Source organism: Hippocampus bargibanti, linkage group LG22 (genome assembly GCF_051943395.1).
Source record: "Hippocampus bargibanti isolate YZ-2025 linkage group LG22, ASM5194339v1, whole genome shotgun sequence".
Classification (NCBI taxonomy): Eukaryota; Metazoa; Chordata; class Actinopteri; order Syngnathiformes; family Syngnathidae; genus Hippocampus; species Hippocampus bargibanti.
The window spans coordinates 5,260,283-5,284,521 of record NC_142755.1 but is presented as its reverse complement, the minus strand read 5'-3'; the positions used below and the strand labels follow the sequence as shown (position 1 = coordinate 5,284,521).

At 40.1% G+C, this 24,239-nt stretch overlaps 1 protein-coding gene across 1 annotated transcript in view; it reads right to left on the bottom strand.

Annotated features, from left to right (window-relative positions):
* anks1b (ankyrin repeat and sterile alpha motif domain containing 1B) overlaps positions 1–23,693 on the bottom strand; it is a 58,170-nt gene extending 34,477 nt beyond the window's left edge. Inside the window, 10 exon segments of the mRNA XM_088988690.1 lie at positions 3,249–3,430; positions 5,224–5,346; positions 5,625–5,726; positions 7,297–7,372; positions 9,185–9,328; positions 9,727–9,879; positions 12,762–12,918; positions 13,604–13,684; positions 22,860–23,361; positions 23,590–23,693. Coding sequence (XP_088844816.1) covers positions 3,249–3,430; positions 5,224–5,346; positions 5,625–5,726; positions 7,297–7,372; positions 9,185–9,328; positions 9,727–9,879; positions 12,762–12,918; positions 13,604–13,684; positions 22,860–22,990 — 1,149 coding nt within the window. The 5' untranslated portion in view covers positions 22,991–23,361; positions 23,590–23,693.
* Between the last annotated feature and the right edge of the window lie 546 nt (positions 23,694–24,239).

Sequence of the window (24,239 nt, the reverse complement as noted above, 5' to 3'; positions counted from 1 at the left end):
TGTGTGTTTATTTATTTGTGTATTTGTGTATTCATTCATTCCTTCCTTCATTCATTCATTCATTCATTCATTTATTCATTCATTCATCCATTCATCCATTTATTCATTTATTTATTTATTTGTGCATAGGTTTATATAACGCTGTGTTCAGGTGCAAATTCTCTATCGCCTACCTCAAAGCCATTTAGCTGCTAATGAATCAATTAGGATTTGGGCTGACAAAGAGGCTGGAGAAAAATATCAGCAGGGATGCAATGTCGCAATCGGACTACAGGGGGCAGCAGTGGAACAGACATCCGCTTACTGTTTATGCTCACTGATAAGTTCCCGAAACTGCTAGTAAGCGTACATTAAGATGGTTTTAAATGTAGATTACTAGTCAAAGTGAGGAAATATTATTTGTGAGGCGCAGCCGGTGCAGTTTACTCACTTTTGTGCCTGAGGGATGGCGAAGCGGAAGGCGAGGAGATGGAAGTACGGGGCGCGGGGACGGGACACTTGCGGATGGGCTCGTCCGCCATGCTGCGCCGCTCCATTTCGTCCGTTACATATTCTACACGCAGAAGAGAAGAAGGATGAACAGGCAGTCGACTCGCTTGATGCAACGACAACATTTGATTGCAGCTCTGGGATTGAATTCGCCCTCAATGGCCGCTCTATTCTGAGCTTGGGCGGGCGCTTTCTCCGCCAGGAAATGGCGCGCAGCTGATCTTTTCACTCGCTCGCAGCTGTGTCTTGAAATGTCACATTGATGTCCATTTTGGGGAGGATGATGGAGGACTGTCCCCCCCCCCCCCCCCCCCCCCCCAAACATGTGTGAGTGCGGGTGTGTACCATACCCTGAATAAGGGCAGTGATCTGCTGAGATTTGACCGCAGGATGTTCTCGGAGGATGTCTAAAGCGGTTCTTCCCAGGCTATCTCGCAGATTTGTGTCAATCCCTACAACAAATAAATAAATACATTTTTAAAAAATACACAGAAATTATTGTATTGAGTAGCCACAAATTGACCAAAATAAGGCACACCGTGGCACAGTCAGTCATAGCTTGATAGTTCCCAAAATAAATTGAAAAGAACTGTGTTGTATTAAATATTTAAAATAAATAAATACATAAGTAACTAAATAAATAAATACATGCATAAATATATAAATAAATACATGAATAAATAAACAAATACATAAATGAACAAATAAATAAATAAATATATAAATACATAAATACATAAATAAATAAATACATAAATAATGCTGATGTCCGCGTGAATAAAGTTCTAGGGGAGAAACTGTTTCATTTAATAAATAAAATGAAAAATTGTCATGTGATTGTGATTTATGATTTTTGTTAATTCAACTGTAAGGAAGTAAAAGCTCTTTTACTAAAAATAAAATAAAAATATTATATTCTAAAAAATAATAATAATAATAATACATTTTATTTCAAGCGCCTTTCAAAACACCCAAGGACACTTCACAATAAAAACAATAGAACACAGCACATAACAATAAAACCATAAGTAAAATGATAAATAATAAAATAGAGAGAATTAGACATTGAAAGCAATTTTAAACAAATGGGTTTTGAGATGAGCCTTGAAAATAGGGAGGGAGTCAATATTACGGATGTTGGGTGGGAGTGAATTCCAGAGTTTGGGAGCAGAGCGGCTGAAAGCTCTGCATCCCATCGTGGTGAGACGGGCAGAGGGCACATAGAGGTGAAGGGAGGATGAGGATCTGAGGGACCGAGAGGGAACAGAGATTTGAAGCAGGTCAGAAAGATAGGGAGGAGCAAGGTTATGGATGGCTTTGAAAGTAAACAGAAGTATTTTGAATTCGATACGATGTTTAACCGGTAGCCAGTGGAGTTGCTGGAGTACAGGGGTGATGTGGTGAAAGGAGGGTGTTTTGGTGATGATCCGGGCTGAAGAATTTTGGACGAGTTGGAGTTTATGGATAAATTTCTGATTGACACCGAAGAGGAGTGCGTTGCAATAATCGATGCGGGAGGTGACAAGACTGTGGATAAGGATAGCAGCGGAGTGAGGGGTGAGCGAGGGACGGAGACGGTTAATATTACGGAGGTGGAAATAAGCAGACCGAGTAATGTTATTAATATGGGAGTGAAAGGAAAGTGAGCTATCGAGGATGACACCCAGACTCTTGACCTGAGGGGAGGGGGACACGGTAGAACTGTCAATGGTGAGGGAGAAACTGTTAGTTTTGTGGAGGGTGGATTTGGTACCGACAAGAAGAAGTTCAGTTTTTTCACTGTTGAGCTTGAGAAAGTTATGGGAAAGCCAGGATTTAATTTCTGAGAGGCAACATGAGAGGGATGAAGGTGGAAGAGAAGCGTCGGGTTTGCTGGAGAGGTAGAGTTGGGTGTCATCCGCGAAGCAGTGAAAGTGAATGCCAAACTTACGGAAAATATTGCCAAGAGGAAGTAGGTAGATAATAAAGAGAAGTGGCCCCAGGACAGACCCTTGAGGCACACCAGAGGACACCGGAGAGGACCGTGAGGTGAACGAGTTGATTTGGATGAATTGTGCGCGATCAGAGAGATAGGAGTGAAACCAGCGGAGTGGGGTGTGGCTGATGCCTAGGGTGGAAAGTCTGTCGAGAAGGATAGGGTGGGAAATGGTGTCAAAAGCTGAGGTCAGGTCGAGAAGAATGAGGATGGAGAGTGAACCGGCATCGGCTGCCATAAAAAGATCATTCGTGATTTTTATGAGAGCCGATTCGGCGACGTAACACATTCCATAGGTCACATATCATCATAAAACACACTAAAACTGGAAACCATGGTAACATTGCCGCACTCTGTGTATTAACAGAGCGCGGCGATGTTTTATTCATGAGAGTCACCTCGTGGCAGAGGCAGGGGCCGCCACCCGTCGATTCGCTTGCCTGGAGTGGCGCCAACTCATGCGCACGCCCCGGTGTGCAGCGCCGCTGAGGAGATGATTAAGTGAAGTTGTGCGTGCGCTCAAGTGTGTATGTGTATGTGCGCTTTTGAGAGTTATTTGACTGCAATCTGCAGATCTGTGTGAGAGTGCCCCCTCTTGGTAGAATTGCAAAAGCACAATAACACTTAAAATTGGCTATAAAAGTGACAAGAAGATAATTTCAAATGATATTTAGCATTTAAACACCAAAACAATCAACACGGACTAGCATAATGCTAACATACAATGGGAAACTCCATTGGCAGGCTAGCATTTTTTTATGCTAACAAAACGTTTTTTTTTTACCTTGTATGTCAGGGTGCCGTTAGGCGCGTCCGCTCGCTCTTCGTCCGATAGCCGACCGCTGCCAAAGCTGTCCATGGAGTGCGAGGAGATGGTGTGGCACAGTTCCTCGAAGGAGTAGTCACGGTCGCGGCATTTTTTGATCTCGTGTAGTAGCTTGGAGAGCTCGCTGGTCACCACGTTATCTGAAAAGACATTGAAGGTGATGGAAATGAATACAAGACAGGAACACTTCACTTTTCCCACATTTTCTTATGTTACAGCCCAAATGAAAAAAGGAATAAATTCATTTTTTTTTCTCAGAATTCTACACAAAATACCCCATGATGACAACATGAATGACATTTTGGTAATTTTTTTTCTAAATGTATTAAATATTTAAAAAAATAATCACATGTGCATAAGTATTCAGAACCTTTTTTTTAATACTTTGTAGAAGCATCTTTAACAGCAATTTCAGATTCAAGTGTTTTTGAATATGTTGCTAAAAGTTTGGCACACCTATTTTTGACCAGTTTTTCCCATTTTATTTTTTACAGCATCTCTCAAGCTCCATTAGGTTGGATGAGGAGCTGTGGTGCTCAGACAGAAAACGTTCTGAATACTTACGTGCAGGTAATTGTATCCATTTTCGTTATTTTTTATAAATTAAAAAAACAATACCAACATTTCTTTCATGTTGTCATCATTGGGAATTTTGTGTAAAATTATGAGGGAAAAATAGGGCTGTAACATAAGAAAATGCGGGAAAAGTGTCCTTGAGAGTTTTGATAGGCGCTTATAAATAAAATGTATTAATTATTATTATTAAAAGTGAAGCGTTCTGAATACTTAATACCGAACTGACTCTAAAGCTGCATGGTTCCCACATTGTGAAGAACTATGATTTTTTTTTTTTTTAAGGGCAGGTGGTCCAATAACGTTAAGGCGAAAATTACGACAACCTTGTAACTCCATTTTAGTGTCAAATGAATTTTTTTTTTTTTTAAAAACACGGATGTTTGGGGACAAAGAAAAAAAATCTTGACCATCGAAGGCAATCGACCAATTTCTCCAGTCGCCCCTTGTATCTATTTATTTATTTATTTATTTATATGTGCATTTATTTATTTGTGCATTTATTTATTTGTGCATTTATTTCTATGTGCATTTATTTATATGTGCATTTATTTATTTGTGCATTTATTTATATGTCCATTTATTTATTTGTGCATTTATTTATTTGTGTATTTATTTATGTATTAGTGTATTTATTTATTTATTAGTGGATTGATTTGTGTATTTGTTTGTGTATTTATTTATTTGTGTATTTATTTATTTGTTCGTGTATTTATTTATTTATTTCTTTGTGTATGTATTTATTTGTTTGTGTATTTATTTATTTGTTTGTTCGTGTATTTATTTATTTATTTCTTGGTGTATTTATTTATTTATGTATTTATTTATTTGTTTGCTGATTTATTTATTTATTTATTTAATGTATTTATTGGGTTATTTATTTATTTATTTATTTATTTATTTATTTATTTATTTATTTATTTGTTGGTTTATTTATTTATTTATTTATGTATTTATGTATTTATTTATTTGTTTGTGTATTTATTTATTTGTGTATTTATTTGTGTATTTATTTATTTGTGTATTTATTTATTTGTGTATTTATTTATTTGTGCATGGGTTTATATAACGCTGTGTTCAGGTGCAAATTCTCTATCGCCTACCTCAAAGCCATTTAGCTGCTAATGAATCAATTAGGATTTGGGCTGACAAAGAGGCTGGAGAAAAATATCAGCAGGGATGCAATGTTGCAATCGGACTACAGGGGGCAGCAGTGGAACAGACATCCGCTTACTGTTTATGCTCACTGATAAGTTCCCGAAACTGCTAGTAAGCGTACATTAAGATGGTTTTAAATGTAGATTACTAGTCAAAGTGAGGAAATATTATTTGTGAGGCACAGCCGGTGCAGTTTACTCACTTTTGTGCCTGAGGGAGGGCGAAGCGGAAGGCGAGGAGATGGAAGTACGGGGCGCGGGGACGGGACACTTGCGGATGGGCTCGTCCGCCATGCTGCGCCGCTCCATTTCGTCCGTTACATATTCTACACGCAGAACAGAAGAAGGATGAACAGGCAGTCGACTCGCTTGATGCAACGACGACATTTGATTGCAGCTCTGGGATTGAATTCGCCCTCAATGGCCGCTCTATTCTGAGCTTGGGCGGGCGCTTTCTCCGCCAGGAAATGGCGCGCAGCTGATCTTTTCACTCGCTCGCAGCTGTGTCTTGAAATGTCACATTGATGTCCATTTTGGGGAGAATGATGGAGGACTGTCTCCCCCCCCCCCCCCAAACATGTGTGAGTGCGGGTGTGTACCATACCCTGAATAAGGGCAGTGATCTGCTGAGATTTGACCGCAGGATGTTCTCGGAGGATGTCTAAAGCGGTTCTTCCCAGGCTATCTCGCAGATTTGTGTCAATCCCTACAACAAATAAATAAATACATTTTTAAAAAATACACAGAAATTATTGTATTGAGTAGCCACAAATTGACCAAAATAAGGCACACCGTGGCACAGTCAGTCATAGCTTGATAGTTCCCAAAATAAATTGAAAAGAACTGTGTTGTATTAAATATTTAAAATAAATTAATACATAAATAACTAAATAAATAAATACATGCATAAATATATAAATACATGAATAAATAAACAAATACATAAATGAACAAATAAATAAATATATAAATAAATATATAAATAAATACATAAATAATGCTGATGTCCGCGTGAATAAAGTTCTAGGGGAGAAACTGTTTCATTTAATAAATAAAATGAAAAATTGTCATGTGATTGTGATTTATGATTTTTGTTAATTCAACTGTAAGGAAATAAAAGCTCTTTTACTAAAAATAAAATAAAAATATTTTATTCTAAAAAATGTTATTGTACGGTTTGCATGAATAAAGTTGTTTGAAATTTGAACTCCAAGGGGAAAAAAAGCAGTTTTATTTAGTAAATAAAATAAAACATTTCATTTCTGCATGAATACATGTGGTTTAAAATTCAATTTCAACGAAACAAAAACGTTTATTAAAAATATATAAAACTAAATAAAGGTTGTAATGTGATTGTGAGGTCTGCATGAATAAAGTTCTTTTATAATTGAACTTAAAGGGAGAAAAATGTGTTTTATTTCATAAATAAAATAAAAATTGTCATGTGATTGTGATGTCTGCACGAATAAATTTGTTTAAAAATTTAACTTCAAGGTAAAAAAATGTTTTATTAAAAAAATAAAATAAAAAATTATAATTTGTAGTGTGATTGTACGGTTTGCATGAATAAAGTTATTTTAAAATTCAACTTCAAGGAAAAAAAGCTTTTATTCAAAAATGAAATAAAAAATGTGTAATGTGATTATGAGGTCTGCATGAATGTGTTTTCAAATTGAACTTTCAAAGTAAAAAAAAATATGTTTTATTTAAAAAATAACATTAACAATAAAATGTGTAATGTGATTGTGAGGTCTGTATAAATAAAGTTGTTTTAAAATTGAACTTGCAGGGAATAAAAGCTGTTTTATGAAATACATTAAATAAAAATTGTAATGTGGTTGTTACGTCTGCATAATTACATTTGTGGTAAAATTTAACTTCAAGGGAAAAAATATTTTATTAAAAAATAACATTTGTAATGTGATTGTGAGGTCTGCATGAATAAAGTTATTTAAAAATTGAACTTCAAGGGGGGAAAAAAAACATTTTTGGGGGGTGAGAGTCCTATTATTACATTTTTTTAAAGGCATCTTTTCCAGAATCAAAGCAAAAAAATAACATTTTAATTCTCCCCATTTGTAGTAAGTAATGTTACAAATGGGGAGAATTGTACCGGAATGACAATGACTGGCTTGTTGCCCGGCAACACAATGTCGTTCATCCCGAGGAAACAGGAAGTGCAACGGGGAGGCGTCCTCAAAGCCTTCGACTCCCCAAATGGCCGCGCACTCATTTTAGATATGAACATCTTGAACTTTTCCTGACTCCAATCTCACCTGAGTCGAGCAGAAGGCGAACTACATCCATCTTCCCGTAGAGGGCGGCCTCGTGGAGGGCGCTGCCATTCTCCGTCTAAAAAAAAAAAAAAAAAAGAAAAGTGCAGGTGTGTCGCATGTTAGAATAAAAAAAAAAGGCTGAAAAATGGCGCTCGCTCTTCAAGTCTCATTGGGGAAAAATGGACTCCAACGGCAAACTAAACAAAAGCTGCGCTTGAAGGTGAGGCGACAAAAGGAAGTTATGCACTTCACGACGCCCTTTTTTTTTTGTTTCCTTCTGCCCCACCCCCCTTTTTGGTTCCTTCTCCCCCACCCGCTCTATTTCCCATGGCGGCGCCGTCAAGAGGAAACCAGGAAAGGCGACTCCCGCTCTTCAATAGTTTCAAGCGACAACTGCAATATCCTTTTGGAGTAGTGTGTGTGTGTGTGTGTGTGGTACCCGACCACTCATTGAAGGTGATATACACGTTTTTGCTACATGGTGGGGACAAGGTCTGCGAGGGATTTGCTCCGTGGGGACCCAATTTCAAACATGAAAAAAATATTTATGAAACTCATACAGATATAGTATCAATTCAAATTTCTCATACACACACGCAAACACGTTTTGCTACATAGTGGGGACGAGGTCTGAGTGATTTGCCCCGTGGGGACCTAATTTCAAACCTGAAAAAATATATTTATGGAACTCATACAGATATAGTATCAAATCAAATTTCTCTCTCTCTCACACACACGCACATGCACACGTTTTTGCAACATGGTGGGGACAAGGTCTGAGAGGGATTTGCCCTGTGCGAACCCAATTTCAAACGTGAAAAAATATATATTTATTAAACTCATACAGATATAGTATCCATTCAAATTTCTCTCACCCACACACACACACACACGTTTTTGCAACATGGTGGGGACAAGATGTGTGAGGTGATTTGCCCCGTGGGAACCCAATTCCAAACATGGAAAAAATATATTTATGAAACTCATACAGATATAGTATCAATTCAAATTTCTCTCTCACACACATACACATTTTTGCTACACGGTGGGGACGAGGGCTGAGAGGGATTTGCCCCGTGGGAACCCAAATTTCAAACATAAAAAAAAAATTGAAACTCATACAGATATAGTATCAATTCAAATTTCTCACACACACATGAACACGCACCTAACAGGGGTTCCCCCTCTTTAACAAAGCGGCAAGGGAGAAAGTGGCTGGTGTGCCGCTGCCATAAATTATTCATGCTACTCAAGCAAGCAGACCTTTATGGCTTGACTCCAATTACTGCCCCCCATGCATCCCCCCTCCTCACACACACATACGGACTTCCCACCAGTGACAATTTATGCTTGCCGGTGTGCCTTTGAGCCAAAAAGAAGCCCGAGTCTCGAATAAGTTTGAGGCCAGAGTCACTATTTACTCTAAATATATACCTTGAGATAAGAGTGACCCGGCTAGGCTAATAGTTAGCATCTGTGTGGCGGTATTCAAAGCATTTAAGCAACAAACTTATCACCAGAAAACATTACATTTTTTTTAAAAGGCATATATTCTTTATCATCGGTGAAAAAAAAACTAGAACAGCAGCTAAGCGTTTTTGTTTGTGTGCAGGCGGAATTCATCGCTAAGGTTAATATTTACATTTACGGTGTGAGTTTGCAACGTTTTACAAGCTATCCTCACAATTATATAATAAACTGTTTCAGAGTGATGGAAGCAATAACATAACATAACCCGCCTCGGGAGCTACGCGTCCTTTTACGGAGAATCTGTTATGTAATCAAAAGTGGTAGGGGAGGGGCAAAGTAACAAAATAAACAAAAAAAAAGTAACAAAATAAACAAAAATAAATAAATCCCAGCTGGGCTCGTACGAAGTAGCTCTTACCACACAGTTGACGTCCATGCCCGCGTCCAGCAGCGTCTCCGCCGCGCCGCGGTGTCCATTGCGAGCGGCCAGGTGCAACGGCGTGTGTCGGCGCCCGCCTACGCCCATCAGGTTGGGGTGGGCGCTCACCAACATGCACACCACCTGGTTGCAAATGAGACACCGTGATGGTAACGGATTAACTTTTGACCTCGTGCCCCCACGCTAATATTTTTCATTCATAGTCATCGCTCATTAATGATTCATGGACGCGAAGCGGGGTTGCGGCGAAAACCATCGCAGAGAAGAAGGAAGCGGGCGCGGTAAAATGACAAGAGCATGCTTGAATTACGGCACGTGTGCAGTTGTTGCCTCCTTCTTTGGTTAAGCCAAGGACGGAGACCAAAATGAGTCACTGTTGAATGGAGACGTTGCATGCCTATGGCGGCGTTAAGCTAGTAGGGGCAAATTCAAAAGGTAATGCCCCTACGTTCTTACACAATATCATACAAAACTTCCACAAATGGTGAACCAAACAAAGAGGAAGGGGGGAGGGACTCCACCTGCAGACGTCCGTAGAGCGCCGCCAGATCCAAGGGGGTCTCCTGCCGGCTGTTTCTCATGGTGGGGTCAGTCAGTTCCTGGAGAAGCACCGACACCACCTCCAAGTGGCCGTACTGAGCCGCGCAGTGCAGCGCCGTTTCCCGCTCGTGGTTCTGTGAGGATGAGGGAAGGATTCGGACAAGAGGGAATAGGGGGATCAGGGAGAGAGCCCAAATTGTTTAAAATTTCCCGTGTATTGTAAAGTGTCCTTGAGAGTTTTGAAAGGCGCTTATAAATGAAATGTATTATTATTAATTACTCGTTCACTGAGGATAAATAATCCATGCACGTCTGTTTTTTTTTTGGTTTTTCAGCGACACAGCAAATATTTGCAGATGCTGAGCGCATCTAAATGAGACCGAAATTGCCCACATTTATCCTCCCTTAACCCCCCCCCCCCCAAACCACCACACCCCCATTTGTTCAAACGATCAATACATCATTGTTTACCAAGCGTAAAATTGCTTTTAATAACCCCGCTGCGACATAGCGCCTTTTCATCAATGCGTAATGAACTGTCGTCCAACGCGCCGTCATCCATCACGGTGGGCCAAACGACGCGACAAACCGGGACAATTAGCGGTTACGCGCCGGAGTGGTGGTGGGCGGGGGCTAAAAAAAAAAAAAAAAAAAAAAAAATTGAGCCAATAATGACATTCCGACTGCATTAGTCAGTCCATTATCAGGTGCCGTGGAGGAGATAAGTATGTTGCGCGTTGGCCACTTGCAACCACTAGAGGGGTGGGGGGGTTTATGGGGTGGTGGTGGGGGGCGGGGGGGTCTTTGATTTGGATATTGGACGGAGCCCAAGCTGTAAAGCCAGATTTTTACAAGCACTTTGTGGAAAAAAAAAAAAAAAAAAAAAAAAAAAAAACATTTTAAGGTGTTAAATGCATGCCAGGCCAACAGGGGGGGCTCTAACCTTATTATACAGCCATTTGAGAATAATAATAATACATTTCATTTATAAGCGCCTTTCAAAACTCTCAAGGTCACTTTACAGTCACGGGATAAGTTTTGCAGTGGGTGAGCAGCGGTAGCCACATGTGCCAGCGTTCACTCAACCCGCAAGTAACTCAAATAGATAGAAAGTCAGCTAGCTAGCTAATAGATAGCTAGCTAGATAGCAAATAGATAGCTAGCTCGGTAGCCAGCCAGATAGCTAGCTAGCAAGGTAGCCAACTAGATAGCTAGCTACATAGCCAGCTAGCCATACATTTCATTTATAAGCGCCTTTCAAAACTCTCAAGGTCACTTTACCGACACAAGGTTTCTGTGGGTGAGCAGTGGCAGCCATATGCGCCAGTGTTCACTCAACCCGGAAGAAATTCAAATAGATAGAAAGCTAGCTAGCTAATATAGTTATCTAGAGAGCAAATAGCCAGCTGGCCATTCGCGACATATCCAGCTAATAGATAGCTAGTTATATCGCTAATAGATAGCAAGCCATATTAATTTTAATTTTGACTTTTTATATTATTTTTTTGCATTTTCACCCATTATTTTATATATTTATCTCAGTCTATGTGTACCAAAGATGTGTACCGGAATAGCGTGACAATTTTACTGATATCTAGCTAGCTAGGTAGCTATTAGCTATATGGCTCAACTGCTACAAAATGTTTGTTTTCCGACATGTCCCTGCAGGGGGATACGACTTACCGGCGCTAACAACCAATTGTGAGCGATAGTAGGTAGTAATAATAGTAAGTAATAATAAGTGCAAAGTGTTATTTAAAAAACAGCCAAAGCGTTGGCGTTATTGAAAAGCGTACAAACGTGCCGCTTGGAGTTCAAATTAAAATGTGCAAAGCGACTCAGGAGATATTTCGCTAACTCTCGATTGGCTCCTTAATGGGACAAAGCTCCGCCTCCTGTGAGTCACTTTGGCCCATTTGATTCACGACCGGGCGACAACGCGAGGGCGACGGAGACAAAAAAAAGAAGACCCGGCGCTCCATTTCGGCGGCGGGGGGCCATTTATTTCCATTACGCTGATGCAGACAGTTTTCCGATAGTGAGCGGGCGCCGCCACTGATTGCGTCGGGGGTTGAGGGGGGCTTTGCGCTAATGACACGCGAGGAGACGGGTGGCGTTTATGCTTTGCTTATGACATATTGCTTTTTGAATCATGACATCATCATCATCACGGCGGTGATTCAAGCTGTGTGGGAGTCGAGGTTTACTGTCAAACTATTAGCTATCTGTTTAGCTGGAAAGCTATGTAGCTGGTTATTTATTAGCTATATGGCTATCTAGCAAGTTAGCCAATTGTCTATCTGGCCAATTATTAGCTATCTGGCTAGCTTTCTATCTATTTGAATTACTTCCGGGTTGAGTGAACGCTGGCGCATATGGCTGCCGCTGCTCACCCGCAGAAAAACTTATCTTGTGACTGTAAAGTGACCGTGAGAGTTTTGAAAGGCGCTTATAAATGAAATGTATGGCTAGCTGGCTATGTAGCTAGCTAATTGGCTACCTTGCTAGCTAGCTATCTGGCTGGCTACCGAGCTAGCTAGTGTGACCTTGAGTTTTAAAAGGCGCTTAGAAATGTAATATTATTAATATCATTATTATTATTATTATTATTATTAAAATGGCCGCCATGTTCCATTTGGTGGGCATTTCCATTTTTCAGGTTAGCCTCAGACTACATTCACTGGGACGTAATTGAATGCATTGAACCTTCCAGATGCCTTGCTAGTGCTAATGCTAATGCTACTCAATGCAATGATAAACAAATCCCCAAGACAAATATACAACTTGGAGAACAACACCATTTTCTTTCTAAAGATCCGGAAAGCGAAAACAGCTGCGGATTGAAACCCGCGGGAGCAATTAGCCGCTAAATGGCGAGCTAGCTGGAGTTTAGCGCCGCTTCCTGTCATCCACTCAAACTCCGATTATCCCGCACTGCGGGCTTCCCTTCAACTCTCCCGCGATGGTGACCTTTGGCGCTCATTACGGCTTTCTCGCGCACTCTCAGGTGACTGACCTGCTGGTTAACTTGACAGCGCGAAGGCCCGTGTCGGACGAGGATGCGCACGATGTCCACGTCGCCCCGCCAGGCGGCCAAATGCAGCGGGACGCAACCCTTGCTGTCGGCCATGTTGGCCGACGCCTCAAACTGGAGCAGCTTCAGGACAACCTCCCTGAAGATGACGACAAAGATGATAAAGTTACTCGCGCTCACTTTCGAACCGTTTTACCCATCGGTGCCATTCGCACACCCGATAAAAGGGCGTCGTCACATCAACAAACAGTCGCCGTTCCCGAAACAGGAAGTCCCCAACCGCGGCGGCTCATTTGCATTCCAAATGTCAACCGGGGAAGCTGAGCGGCGGCGGCTAACAAGCCGCTAATTTCAATCATTCAGAACCATGCTCTGCGCCGCTGGGAAAAAAAATAAATAAGCCACTAAATGAATCATATTAGCAGTTGAGCCCGCTGAAAGGAAAAATCCACATAATTAACCGCCCCCCCCCCGCCCCGAAAACACATCGCTAATCCTCCAGGAAGGCGGTGGCTAGCCGGCTAATCCGCGCTGTTGTGTCGTCAAGATTATGTTTGTTCGGCGGTTTCAATTAGCAAAATATAGCTTGGAAGTACCACGGGGAATTATTTTGAAAAAGAAGCTAGTTTTACTAGCGAACTAGTAACTAAGTAACTATGAGTGAGATTAGCTAGCCAAAAAATAACTAATAGATAGCCAGCGAGAGAGCTCGCCAGATAGTTAGCTAGTTAAACTAGCTACTACTAACTTCTAGCAACAAGAAATTTGTAGATCAACCCCAAAAAAATCAATGACAAAAATCACAACAAGAAGATAATGATTACCTGTGTCCGTTGAGCGCGGCGTGATGCAGCGGCGTGTAGCCTGAGCTGTCCGTGCAGTTGACGTTGAGGCCTTTCCACATGCTACATGGAGACGACACAAAGGCATTGAATGAGTGAACAAAAAGCTAATGTTGCAACATGCAAATTGTAACTTTGATTCATAATAATAATAATAATAATCATAATAATAATACATTTCATTTCTAAGCGCTTTTCAAAACTCTCAAGGTCACTTTACAGTCACACGATAAGTTTTTTTTTCTGTGGGTGAGCAACGGCAGCCACATGCGCCAGCGTTCGCTCAACCTGGAATAACTCAAATAGATAGAAAGTTAGCTAGCTGGGTAATGGATAACTAATAGATAGGTAGCGAGATAGATAGCAAATAGATAGCTAGTTGGATAGCCAGCTAGATAGCTAGTTAGCAAATAGATATCTAGCAAGGTAGCCAACTAATGGATAACTAATAGATAGGTAGCGAGATAGATATCTAATAGATAGCAAATAGATAGCTAGTTAGGTAGCCAGCTAGATAGCTAGTTAGGAAATAGATATGTAGCAAGGTAGCCAGCTAGACAGCTAGGTAGATAGTGAGATTAGCTAGCCAATAAATAACTAATAGATAGCCAGCTAGAGAGCTAGCCAGATAGCTAATAGATAGCGAATTCATAGACAGATAGATAGCCTGGAATAACTCAAATAAATAGAAAGTTCGCTAGCGGGCTAATGGATAACTAATAGATAGCTAGCGAGATAGATAGCTAATATATAGCTAGTTAGCAAATAGATATGTAGCAAGGTAGCCAGCTAGATAGCTAGCTAGATGGCCAGCTAGATAGTGACATTAGCTAGCCAATAAATAACTAATAGATAGACAGCTAGACAGCTAGCCAGATAGCTAATAGATAGCTAGATAGCCTGGAATAACTCAAATAGTTAGAAAGTTAGCTAGCTGGCTAATGGATAACTAATAGATAGCTAGCGAGATACTACTCGTAACTTTGATTCATGGGGTGAGTTTCAGGAAGTAACGCGCAGGCAACGCGCCAACATGTTTTCCCCCCGGTTGACAAGTCACGATTTCACTTTACTAATTAATCAATCAGACGAAAAGCATTTGGAACCGCGCCACCCTGCCGCAATCCGATGGGAAACTTGCATCCGCTCAATTGGCGGACGAAGAACGTCCGTTTGGTTCATCTCCCTGCGCCGGGGACGTATAGATTAATGACACTCTCAATCATTGGAGAACTTGGAAAAAGTGAATTTGGTGAGTGACGTGGGTGCCGTGCATTTTATTTATCATCTGTGAAGAACGACTAATAGTGGTGCGGCAGCTATATTTCTGTGCTAAAGTGCCACCAGGTGGTCATGGTGTGCATAACAGACAGAGCAGCTACAGGAAATTAACGGCAATTTTCATTCTTGACATTTTATTGAAGATATTTTTTTTCCAAGCGCGGTTGAAAACAAATAAAGCTGAAATAATAAAGCGCAGCTAGCATCCGACTCCTCTTGCCTCCAATGTTGTTATTTGGCGAGCTTGGCAAGCAGCCCGGCGGCGAGCAAGGAACAATTCCTATATAAGGCGTGGAAGGAGCCTCCTCGGCTTTGGTATCTCACGCTAACATAGCAGATGGTGTGCATCGCCATGGCAACCCGCTGTCCCGGGATGAATTCGCGACAAATGCTCCGCGCTTAAAACACGCGACCTTTTGTGGGATTTTAGTTGTTTTATTTTTGTGCGACCGAGATTGCCCAAAACGGTAAAAAGCACTTTGTGTCCCCCCCCCCCCCCCCAAAAAAAAAAAAGTGCGGGAGCTACAAAATTAAAAAAAAAAAATACTGAAAAAGTATACAAATGTCTACACATAAATATGTATTCATTTATTATTTATTTCTGATTATTTATTTGTATTTATTATTATGTGTTATTTAATGTAACGTTATTTAATGTAATGTGGATTACCGACCTCAGGGTCAGACGGCAAATGGATAAAAAAGAAATATGTATTATTTATGATTATTTATAATTTATTATTTGTATTTATTAGTATTTATTGTTATCTGTTATTTATTTATGTATTTATTTATGTATGTATTTCTTTCTTTATGTATTTATGTATTTATGCATTCATGTATTTATTTATGTAATGCAATGTAAAAATGTCTATATTTAATCATTTATCATGTTTTTACTTTGTATTTATTAATGTGTTATTTATTTATTTTCATCTATTATCTATTTAAAAAATAATAATACATTATTTAGGTTAATCTATGTATTATTTTTGTATGTATTTATTTTTTTGTATTTTATACATGTACAATGCATTTATTTATTCATGTATTTATTGATATAATTTCATATTTTATCTGTATTTTCACTTTTTCCAAGACCAGCACACAGCTGAGGCATGGAAGACAAGGCTCATAAAATATTATTTATGCATTCATAATGTATTTTATTTATTTATCTATTTATAGACATGTTCATAATATTTTTGTCTGTACAATGTATTTATTGATCTATTTATTCATGTATAATTTTATGTATTTATTAATGTCTAATTTTATTTATTAATGTATATTATTCATGTAATGCAATGTAAAAATGATTATATTTCTATCTTTGTATCTATTAATTAAGAGTTATTTATTTATGTCTATTATCTATTTGTGTTAATCTATGTATTATTTATCTATTTATTTATTATTTTACAAATGTATAACGTATTTATTTATTGATATAATTTCATATTTTATCTGTATGTTCACTTTTGCCAAGAAGACCAGCACAGAGCTGAGACATGGACGTCAAGGTTCATAAAAGACTATTATTTATGTATTTATGTGTCTTTATTTATGTATTAATGTATTTATTTATGTATTTATTTATGTATTTATTCATAATGTATTTTATTTATTCATAATGTATTTTATTTATTTATTTATGTATGTATGTATTTATTTATAGCCATGTTCATATTTTTGTCTGTATAATGTATTTATTTATGGATCTATTTTTTAAACGTATCATTTTATGTATTTATTAATGTATAATTTTATATGTGTATTAATAACTTTAATAATGTTATTTATTAATGTATAAATTTATATATTTATTAACGTCTAATTTTATTTATTTATCCATCCATCTATGTATTTATTTTTCCCATTTTTCCCCCTGTATTTCCACTTTTGCCAAAAAGACTTCATCACAGAGCTGAGGCATTGGACGTCAAGGCCCATAAAAGATGCAGGAACATACGGAGGCTAACCCCACACCGCCTGTTATTTGACCCACTTCACATGGAATCAGGCGACTCATTCCCGCCCCGGCAAGAACCGATGTCGAGTCAGCGGGAAGGAAGTCGCCGATAGAACGGCGCGGTCATATGTTTGCCATCTTGTCAACGGGTTGGGAGGCGCGGGTGGCCGAGGCAAGCTGCCACGTTGCCTTTTTTTGCCAAATGTTGTCATTTTGGGGGACTTGTTTGCAAGTAAACAGAAAAATGGGAACAATGGAAAAGCCGTCTTTACCCCCGTAACAAAAGCATCACTGAAAATGGAGGAATATGCATCTTAAAACCAACATTGAAGCTCAACAAAAAGAAAAGTCCCCCCCCCGAGGGCTACCTGCCCCAATTCCATAGCATTAACCTGCACACGCTCTGTGAGTGACAATGCTTAAGTAAAATACGTGTTTGACAACAACGAGTTGCATGTGGCTCACTACACGGATTTTTCGAAGGGTTGGAAAAACTAAGTACAGTGAGACCTCAACTTACGAACTTAATTGGTTCCCAGACAGAGTGTGTAAGGCGAAAAGTGTGTATCTCAAAAAAAAATCCCATAGGAAACCATTAAAATGGGAATAATCCGTTCCTGGGTTTCCATAATATATACTTTAACTAAATTAGACTTAAAACTACACACAACATACCTTATTCTATGCATAATAAATGTGCTATTGTATTGTAATGAAAGAAATACACTGCATTGTATCATAAAGTCACTTTATTTACATTTGTGATGGTCACAAATTGGCTCAAAATGGTCATTTATGGCTTGATGGAATGGCGTTGGAGGTCGAAGGTCAAAGGGAATTGCTGTTTGGAATGAGAGGTGCATTACATGAGGACAGTAGTTAAAGAAATAAACTGTGCTGTAAAATTAAGTTTTATTTACCTTTTTGATGGTCGTTGATGGCTTATGGAAGGAGAGTCACCTTCCATAAGGACTGTTGGTAACTTAACCTCTGGTGCTGTTCGGTCGTGTGCTTCCGCCGAAGATCACTCCGCCAGCCGTGGTGGGTGTGTATTATGAAAATAGTGCTTATTATAAGGTTTAATGTTCATAAATTTGACGTTTGTAAGACAAAAAGTTTGTAAGTTGAGGTGTTTGTAAGTTGAGGTCTCACTGTATTGGATTTTCCTTTATTAGTCTCGCAAAGTTATGAAAGGAAGATGAAAGGAATGAAAGAAGTAGAAAAACAAAATACGCACAGGAGCGGCTGGAAAGACAGCCAGCCTAGAAATTCAAAATAAAATAACTTTAACGTAATAAATTGCAAAAAAAATAAGAGTATAATATGAGACGAAAATTAACATGTAAAAAATGTAAATCTCATTTAAATAAATAAAAATGCTAAATGAATATGACTACATTCTGTCAGCTGCTACGTTAAAATTCTTCTGGATTACAGCATTGACCTCCTTGAGGTCAATCTGCTTTTTTCCCCCCTCCCAAACGGAGGTCCGCATCCCTTTTTAATCACCCCTCCCAACTATCTTACCGACCTCAGGGTCAGACGGCAAATGCTCGCATGGTGACTCAACGGGGCAGAGGGACGGCGGACGGGAAGGGGGGATTGGAATGAAACAGGAAGTAGCGAAAACGATGAGTCAAGGTGCGTGTTGTAAATCACGGATGAACCGTGACGTGGCGCCTTCACAAAGATGACTCCGTTTTGGGTCCCTACCCGACTTTCACCTTTGATAAGATGTGCCACGATAGCTTCTTTTGTTTACTTTCAAAATGGAGAACTAGACGGGACTGAGATGAATTCAACAAAAATTCAGATACAGTGAGACCTCAACTTACAAACACCTCAACTTACAAACTTTTTGTCTTACAAAAGTCAAATTTATGAAAATTAAACCTTATAATAAGCACTATTTTCATAATACACACCCACTACGGCTGGCGGAGTGATCTTCGGCGGAAGCACACGACCGAACAGCACCAGAGGTTAAGTTACCAACAGTCCTTATGGAAGGTGACTCTCCTTCCATAAGCCATCAACGGCCATCAAAAAGGTAAAGAAAACTTTATTTTAGAGCAGTTTATTTCTTTAATTACAGTCCTCATGGATTGCGCCTCTCTTTCCAAACAGCAATTCCCTTTGACCTTCAACGCCATTCCATCAAGCCATAAATGACCATCACAAATGTAAATAAAGTGACTTTATGATACAATGCAGTGTATTTCTTTCATTACAATACAATAGCACATTTATTATACATAGAATAAGGTATGTTGTGTGTAGTTTTAAGGCTTATTTAGTTGAAAAGTATATTTTATGGAAACTCGGGAACGGATTATTCCCATTTTAATGGTTTCCTATGGGATTTTTTTTTTTAGATACACACTTTTCGCCTTACACACTCTGTCTGGGAACCAATTAAGTTCGTAATTTGAGGTCTCACTGTACATCCAATTGGGATATGCAAACAGGTAAAAACTTGATTGTTTAATAGAGCAGCCCGTCTAGGCGGCTGATATAATTGTTTCATAAAGCAACCCGCAAGAATGAAGGGAGCCTGGTTGTTAATAAATCTGAGCAATAGCTACCCGTTTAGGCGCATATCCGAATTAATTATTTCAGAGCTAAACGAGGAAGATTGCGAATGCAAAAGGCCAAACGGGATGCTACGTATTGCCAAGCATGTCACCTGCCGTGTTCAAAAAGCCTGACGAGGCGGCAAAAGTTGTCGATAACGATTCACCGGAACGGCAAAACAAAAGCGCCTGGAGTCAGTCGAAGATGAATGAATCCGCTATCGGGTATGTAATTGTTTTGTTTTTTTTTTCCCTCCACGGCGGATAACAAGCGTCGAGGACTCCAAAACAAGACTGGAGTGAAGGCGAACGGGTAACAAGAAAGAAAGAGAGGACGCTGGAAGGAGATGAAACGATAGGTTGCAAAATGTGGAGGCTGAAAAGCCCAGAGGGGCACTCAAATGTGCTTACTCAGGAGCTCCAGTGCCTCTCCCGCGTTGAGTCAGGAGGGCAAGAAAAACTGTGCGGTGTCAATGAATAAGCTGCTGACACATGAGCATCTGTTGCAAAGACGGGCGGCGGGTGTTGTCTGCCACTCAAGCAGCCCGTTTAGGCAGAAATTTAGTTTGGCACAAATGGTGTAATTGAAGATGTACAGATAGATTGAAGTCATTCGGGTCTGACATTTCTTCACAATTGTAGCAAAAAATACATAAAGTTCAGTCTTGTAATTATTCTTTACTGTCAGATGAAACAGTTAATTCCTAAATGACATAGGTCTGGAGTTATCTGATCTTGAAGTGAGGGCGGATGTCCAAAATACAATGCAATACATACATATTGGTTTATATAGCGCTTTAACAATAGCTGAAGCTGGAACAAAGCGCTAGCATGGAACAAACGGGAAATGCTGCTCCCTTGTGGAAGGGGGGGAAAAACATAACTAGATGTCTGACCAGCGCTTTATCAGCACCCATGCATGAAATAACGAAACCTGAATAAATGTGTGAATGAGTTAAGACGAACATGTAAATAAGGAACCACATTGGCAGTTCATAGAAAAAAAAATAACTCAATTTGGATTCATACACCAGCCCGTCGAGGCAGTAAATTTTCAGGGCACTTAATGCGCCACTAAAGTACCCTGAGTGGCATAAAATCCACCACCGGCCTAAATCAATTTATCATACCCGACGTGTCATTTTTTTTCCCCCTCATCATTAAAATAACAATGGCGCAAATTCTTGACTCCCGCGATTCGTCCAGACCCGACGCGCAGTCGGCCGGATGATTAACGGTCCATTTTTCATTGAGCGATTCAGCGGCAGATGAATATTTGATGCCTCATTTTCAGAAAAAAAGTTGAATCCTCTCACATATTTCATGATATGCCGAAGCTAGTTTGAGGGCGTTAAAAGCCCTTAGCGAAAGGCAGCGTGGGAAATATGCAGATATGACTAGTTTGCTGCCTAAAAGGGTAGCGGTGTGATTTCAAATGGTGTCATCAAGTTCAATTTTAAAAACGACAACAGGGGCCTTTCGCTCTCATCCATCATGAGGACCGTGTGGAATGTGTGACGTTACCGCAGGGTCTCAAGCCTGTAAGATTAGACGGGCCTGACGTAAAGTACTTGTTCCTGTTATTAGCGTCCGTTTCGCTGCGTTTGCCTCCCCCCCGCCGCGTCAAAAATACATATATATAAATATATAAATCTCCGGACAAGTTGTGTCCATCATTTGTAAAATGGCTTCAAATGACTTCTACTGAGCGTATTTTACAAAGATTCCACCGCATATAGCTATATTTTACGTTTTAAGCCTCGCGCTGAATATTGAGTTGGTGACGAGTCCGTACGTGACGTCACTAAAGGACCGCCCTTTGACTGTAAAAAAGACGAATTGTAGCGGTTCTTCCATCACGTCAATGTATTTTGCTTTGTGTTTACTTTCAACATTTAGCTTGTAGCAGACGTGCACGTTGCAGCATGACGTCTCTAATCCACTGGTAAAAAGGATGCTTGATCCTCTCCACTCTTTCATCTAGAAGTTCTTCAAGCAACAAAGAGGGTGCAGAAAGTTCTTAAGATTAAATGACTGTATTTTGTGTTGAGTCACATTATTTGTTATTGTTTTTTTACTTCAAGATGGCGCCGGAAAAGTGGCTGCCTTTACAGCAGCTCCTGTATTTTGTTTTTCTACTTCTTCCTTTCCTTCCCTCTTACTTTCATCACTTGGCTGCTGTGAAATGTAAATTCCTCCACTGCGAGACTAATAAAGGCTAATCCAATCCATTTGTACACAAACAACAATGACTCCATTTTAAATTAGCAACTGTAAAAGGTGTACGAATACAAAAGTCACTTTGTGACCCATTTTTAAAAGCTAGCTTTTGAACAGGAACAATAACATCAAAGTGAGTCAAAAACATTTACTTTGAAAGCCGTTTTTCGCAAAACTTGAATCCACCCTAATCTGCGCAGGAACAATCACGGCTGTTCTGACAGCCGAGTTGGAATGGCAAAGCTGTTTTTTTTTTTCCGCCGCAACAGTTTGAGGTCATCCCTGACAGGAAACGAATTATGACATCATCGCCGTATGGATTTCCCGACACATGCGAGCGGCTCATGTGCACATGTACAGGAATAACGGAAATTGGGTATGACCTCTTTGACGTTTGCCATTTTGATTAAATTCCAATTGCATTCCCGCTTTGATATTTTGGAAAACCACAAACGGTGGAGCAAAACAGATAGGGAACACTCACGTTGATATATTCTTTATCATCAATATGTCATGGAGTTTTAAAACTACTTTTTTTGAGGGGTGGGGGTAGATAGTCATGCATCCTACCTTCTAATGACAGTCTTGCTTTGATATTTTGGAAAACCACAAATGGTGGAGCAACACAGATAGGGAAAACTCACTTGTAAATATTCTTTATAATAATAATAATAGTTTTAAAACTACTTTTTTTGGGGGGCGGGGGGTAGATATATAGTTATGTATCCAATGGGGAAGCCATTTTGATTACAGTCTTGCTTTGATATTTTGGAAAACCACAAACAGTGGAGCAACCAACACATATAGGGAACACTCACGGGCATATATTTATCATCAATGAGTTATGGAGTCGTAAAACTACTTTTTTTTTTAGCTAGTCATGTATCTTATGGGGAAATGTCAGAAGGTTCAACAAAAGGCTCCTGCAGGTGGACCCTGGCCCTATTTGAGGGGCTTCGCCTCAGCCCGAGGCCCCGATCCCACGCTTTGATCTATCTAACCACCTGTTTTAAGGGGGGGGGTATATTTTTTGAGGTTAGGACTCATTGTTCTCCATTGGACTTCAAAGTGGAGGACATTTTTGGGGACTTGAAAGACATTATGTGGACACATGATGGTAAAAGCTCCCCCCCCAAAAAAAGCCTTCTTTGATACAAAGGCAAGAATCGGCCATGGAGAGGTGAAAACATACCTTAGCAGGTTGGGCAGCGGAATAGCACCCGAGCCCGAGCCCAGCAAGCTCCTTTTGCCGCTCAGCAGCTTCTCCACCACGGCCACGTTCCCGGTTCGGGCGGCCTCTAGCAGCTCCTGCTCCTTCCCCATCCCGGACACGAGTGCTGCACGACGACACCGGGCCAGCAAGGAGCACAATCTCCCATGAAATCAATCCACGTTCGCTTCACCGTGGGGGCATGTTTCTGGTGGTACTCCCGGCTCGGATGTTGCAGAGCGAGTCCCCCTCCCACCGTGCGAGGTGCTCCACGTTCATCCAGACTCGGCGCTCCGGTTGCCTCCTCCGGGGGAACCCGTCGCGAAGACGCGCTGTCCTTTTTGCTCGAGTTTCCACTCTGGCTACTTTACAGCTAAAGAAAGCCTGGACGTGAAGACCGGTACGACCACCCCGGGAAGAGGCTCCCTTCGCCGCTGTTCCTTCTCTTGCTCTCCGCCGAACCTTCCGCACTGGCCGGTGCCCCCTGAGTGCAAAGGGAGATAAAACGCACGTGCAGCAAAAACGCAGGATCCGGTTTACACTAACAAAATAAGACAACTACCGGATGTGTTTACAAATACATGACATTACCCGTTTCATTAACTACGAAATACATAATTTAGACAGCTATGCATCCAAATATATATTAATTAACTTTACAGACTACGGAGTGTGTTCATATCGGTTCGTTAGTCTTGAATTCAAGTCTTACCTTCGGTATTTTTCGGTTGAACTCCGGCAAAATTCCCATAGTGAAAGCACTCAAACGACATTTTTCTAATGTGTGAAAAAAAACCACAGAAATGTTCGTTGATATTACGTCAACGTATATATTGTTTTTATTCCGACATAATTAATAAACGTGTTAATAGTGAACGGCAATGCCAACTAAAAATAGTACAGGTATGCTAACACGTAAGCGTCAAGTGTGCCTCCGTTTTATGATATGATGTAATTGGTTAATCACTGCACATGGGGAAAATACCTGATGCTGATAGGACTGTATCTTTGTGTTTTGATAGTGTAAAGTCGTCACACCAAATATTTGATAAACACCGTGCTGGTTTTCTTCGGGGTTTTAGATTTTACCTTATTTAGAAGCTTTTACGCCCCAAAATATCGACGTTATACGGCGAATGTAAACTAACGTGCCGATGAATTTAAAACTTGTTTTGAAAGCGAAATCGCTGACTTCCTCTTCTTGAAGGCGGAAGTTTGACTTAGAATCTGCGATAGGAAGACAAGAAGGATGCCATGCCTTTGTTCGCCACTTCAAAATAAAACGAAGATGATGCCAACTGACAGCAGCTGGTACTTGACGCTCGTTAATTGCAGAATGCTATTTTTGAAGCTAGTATTTTT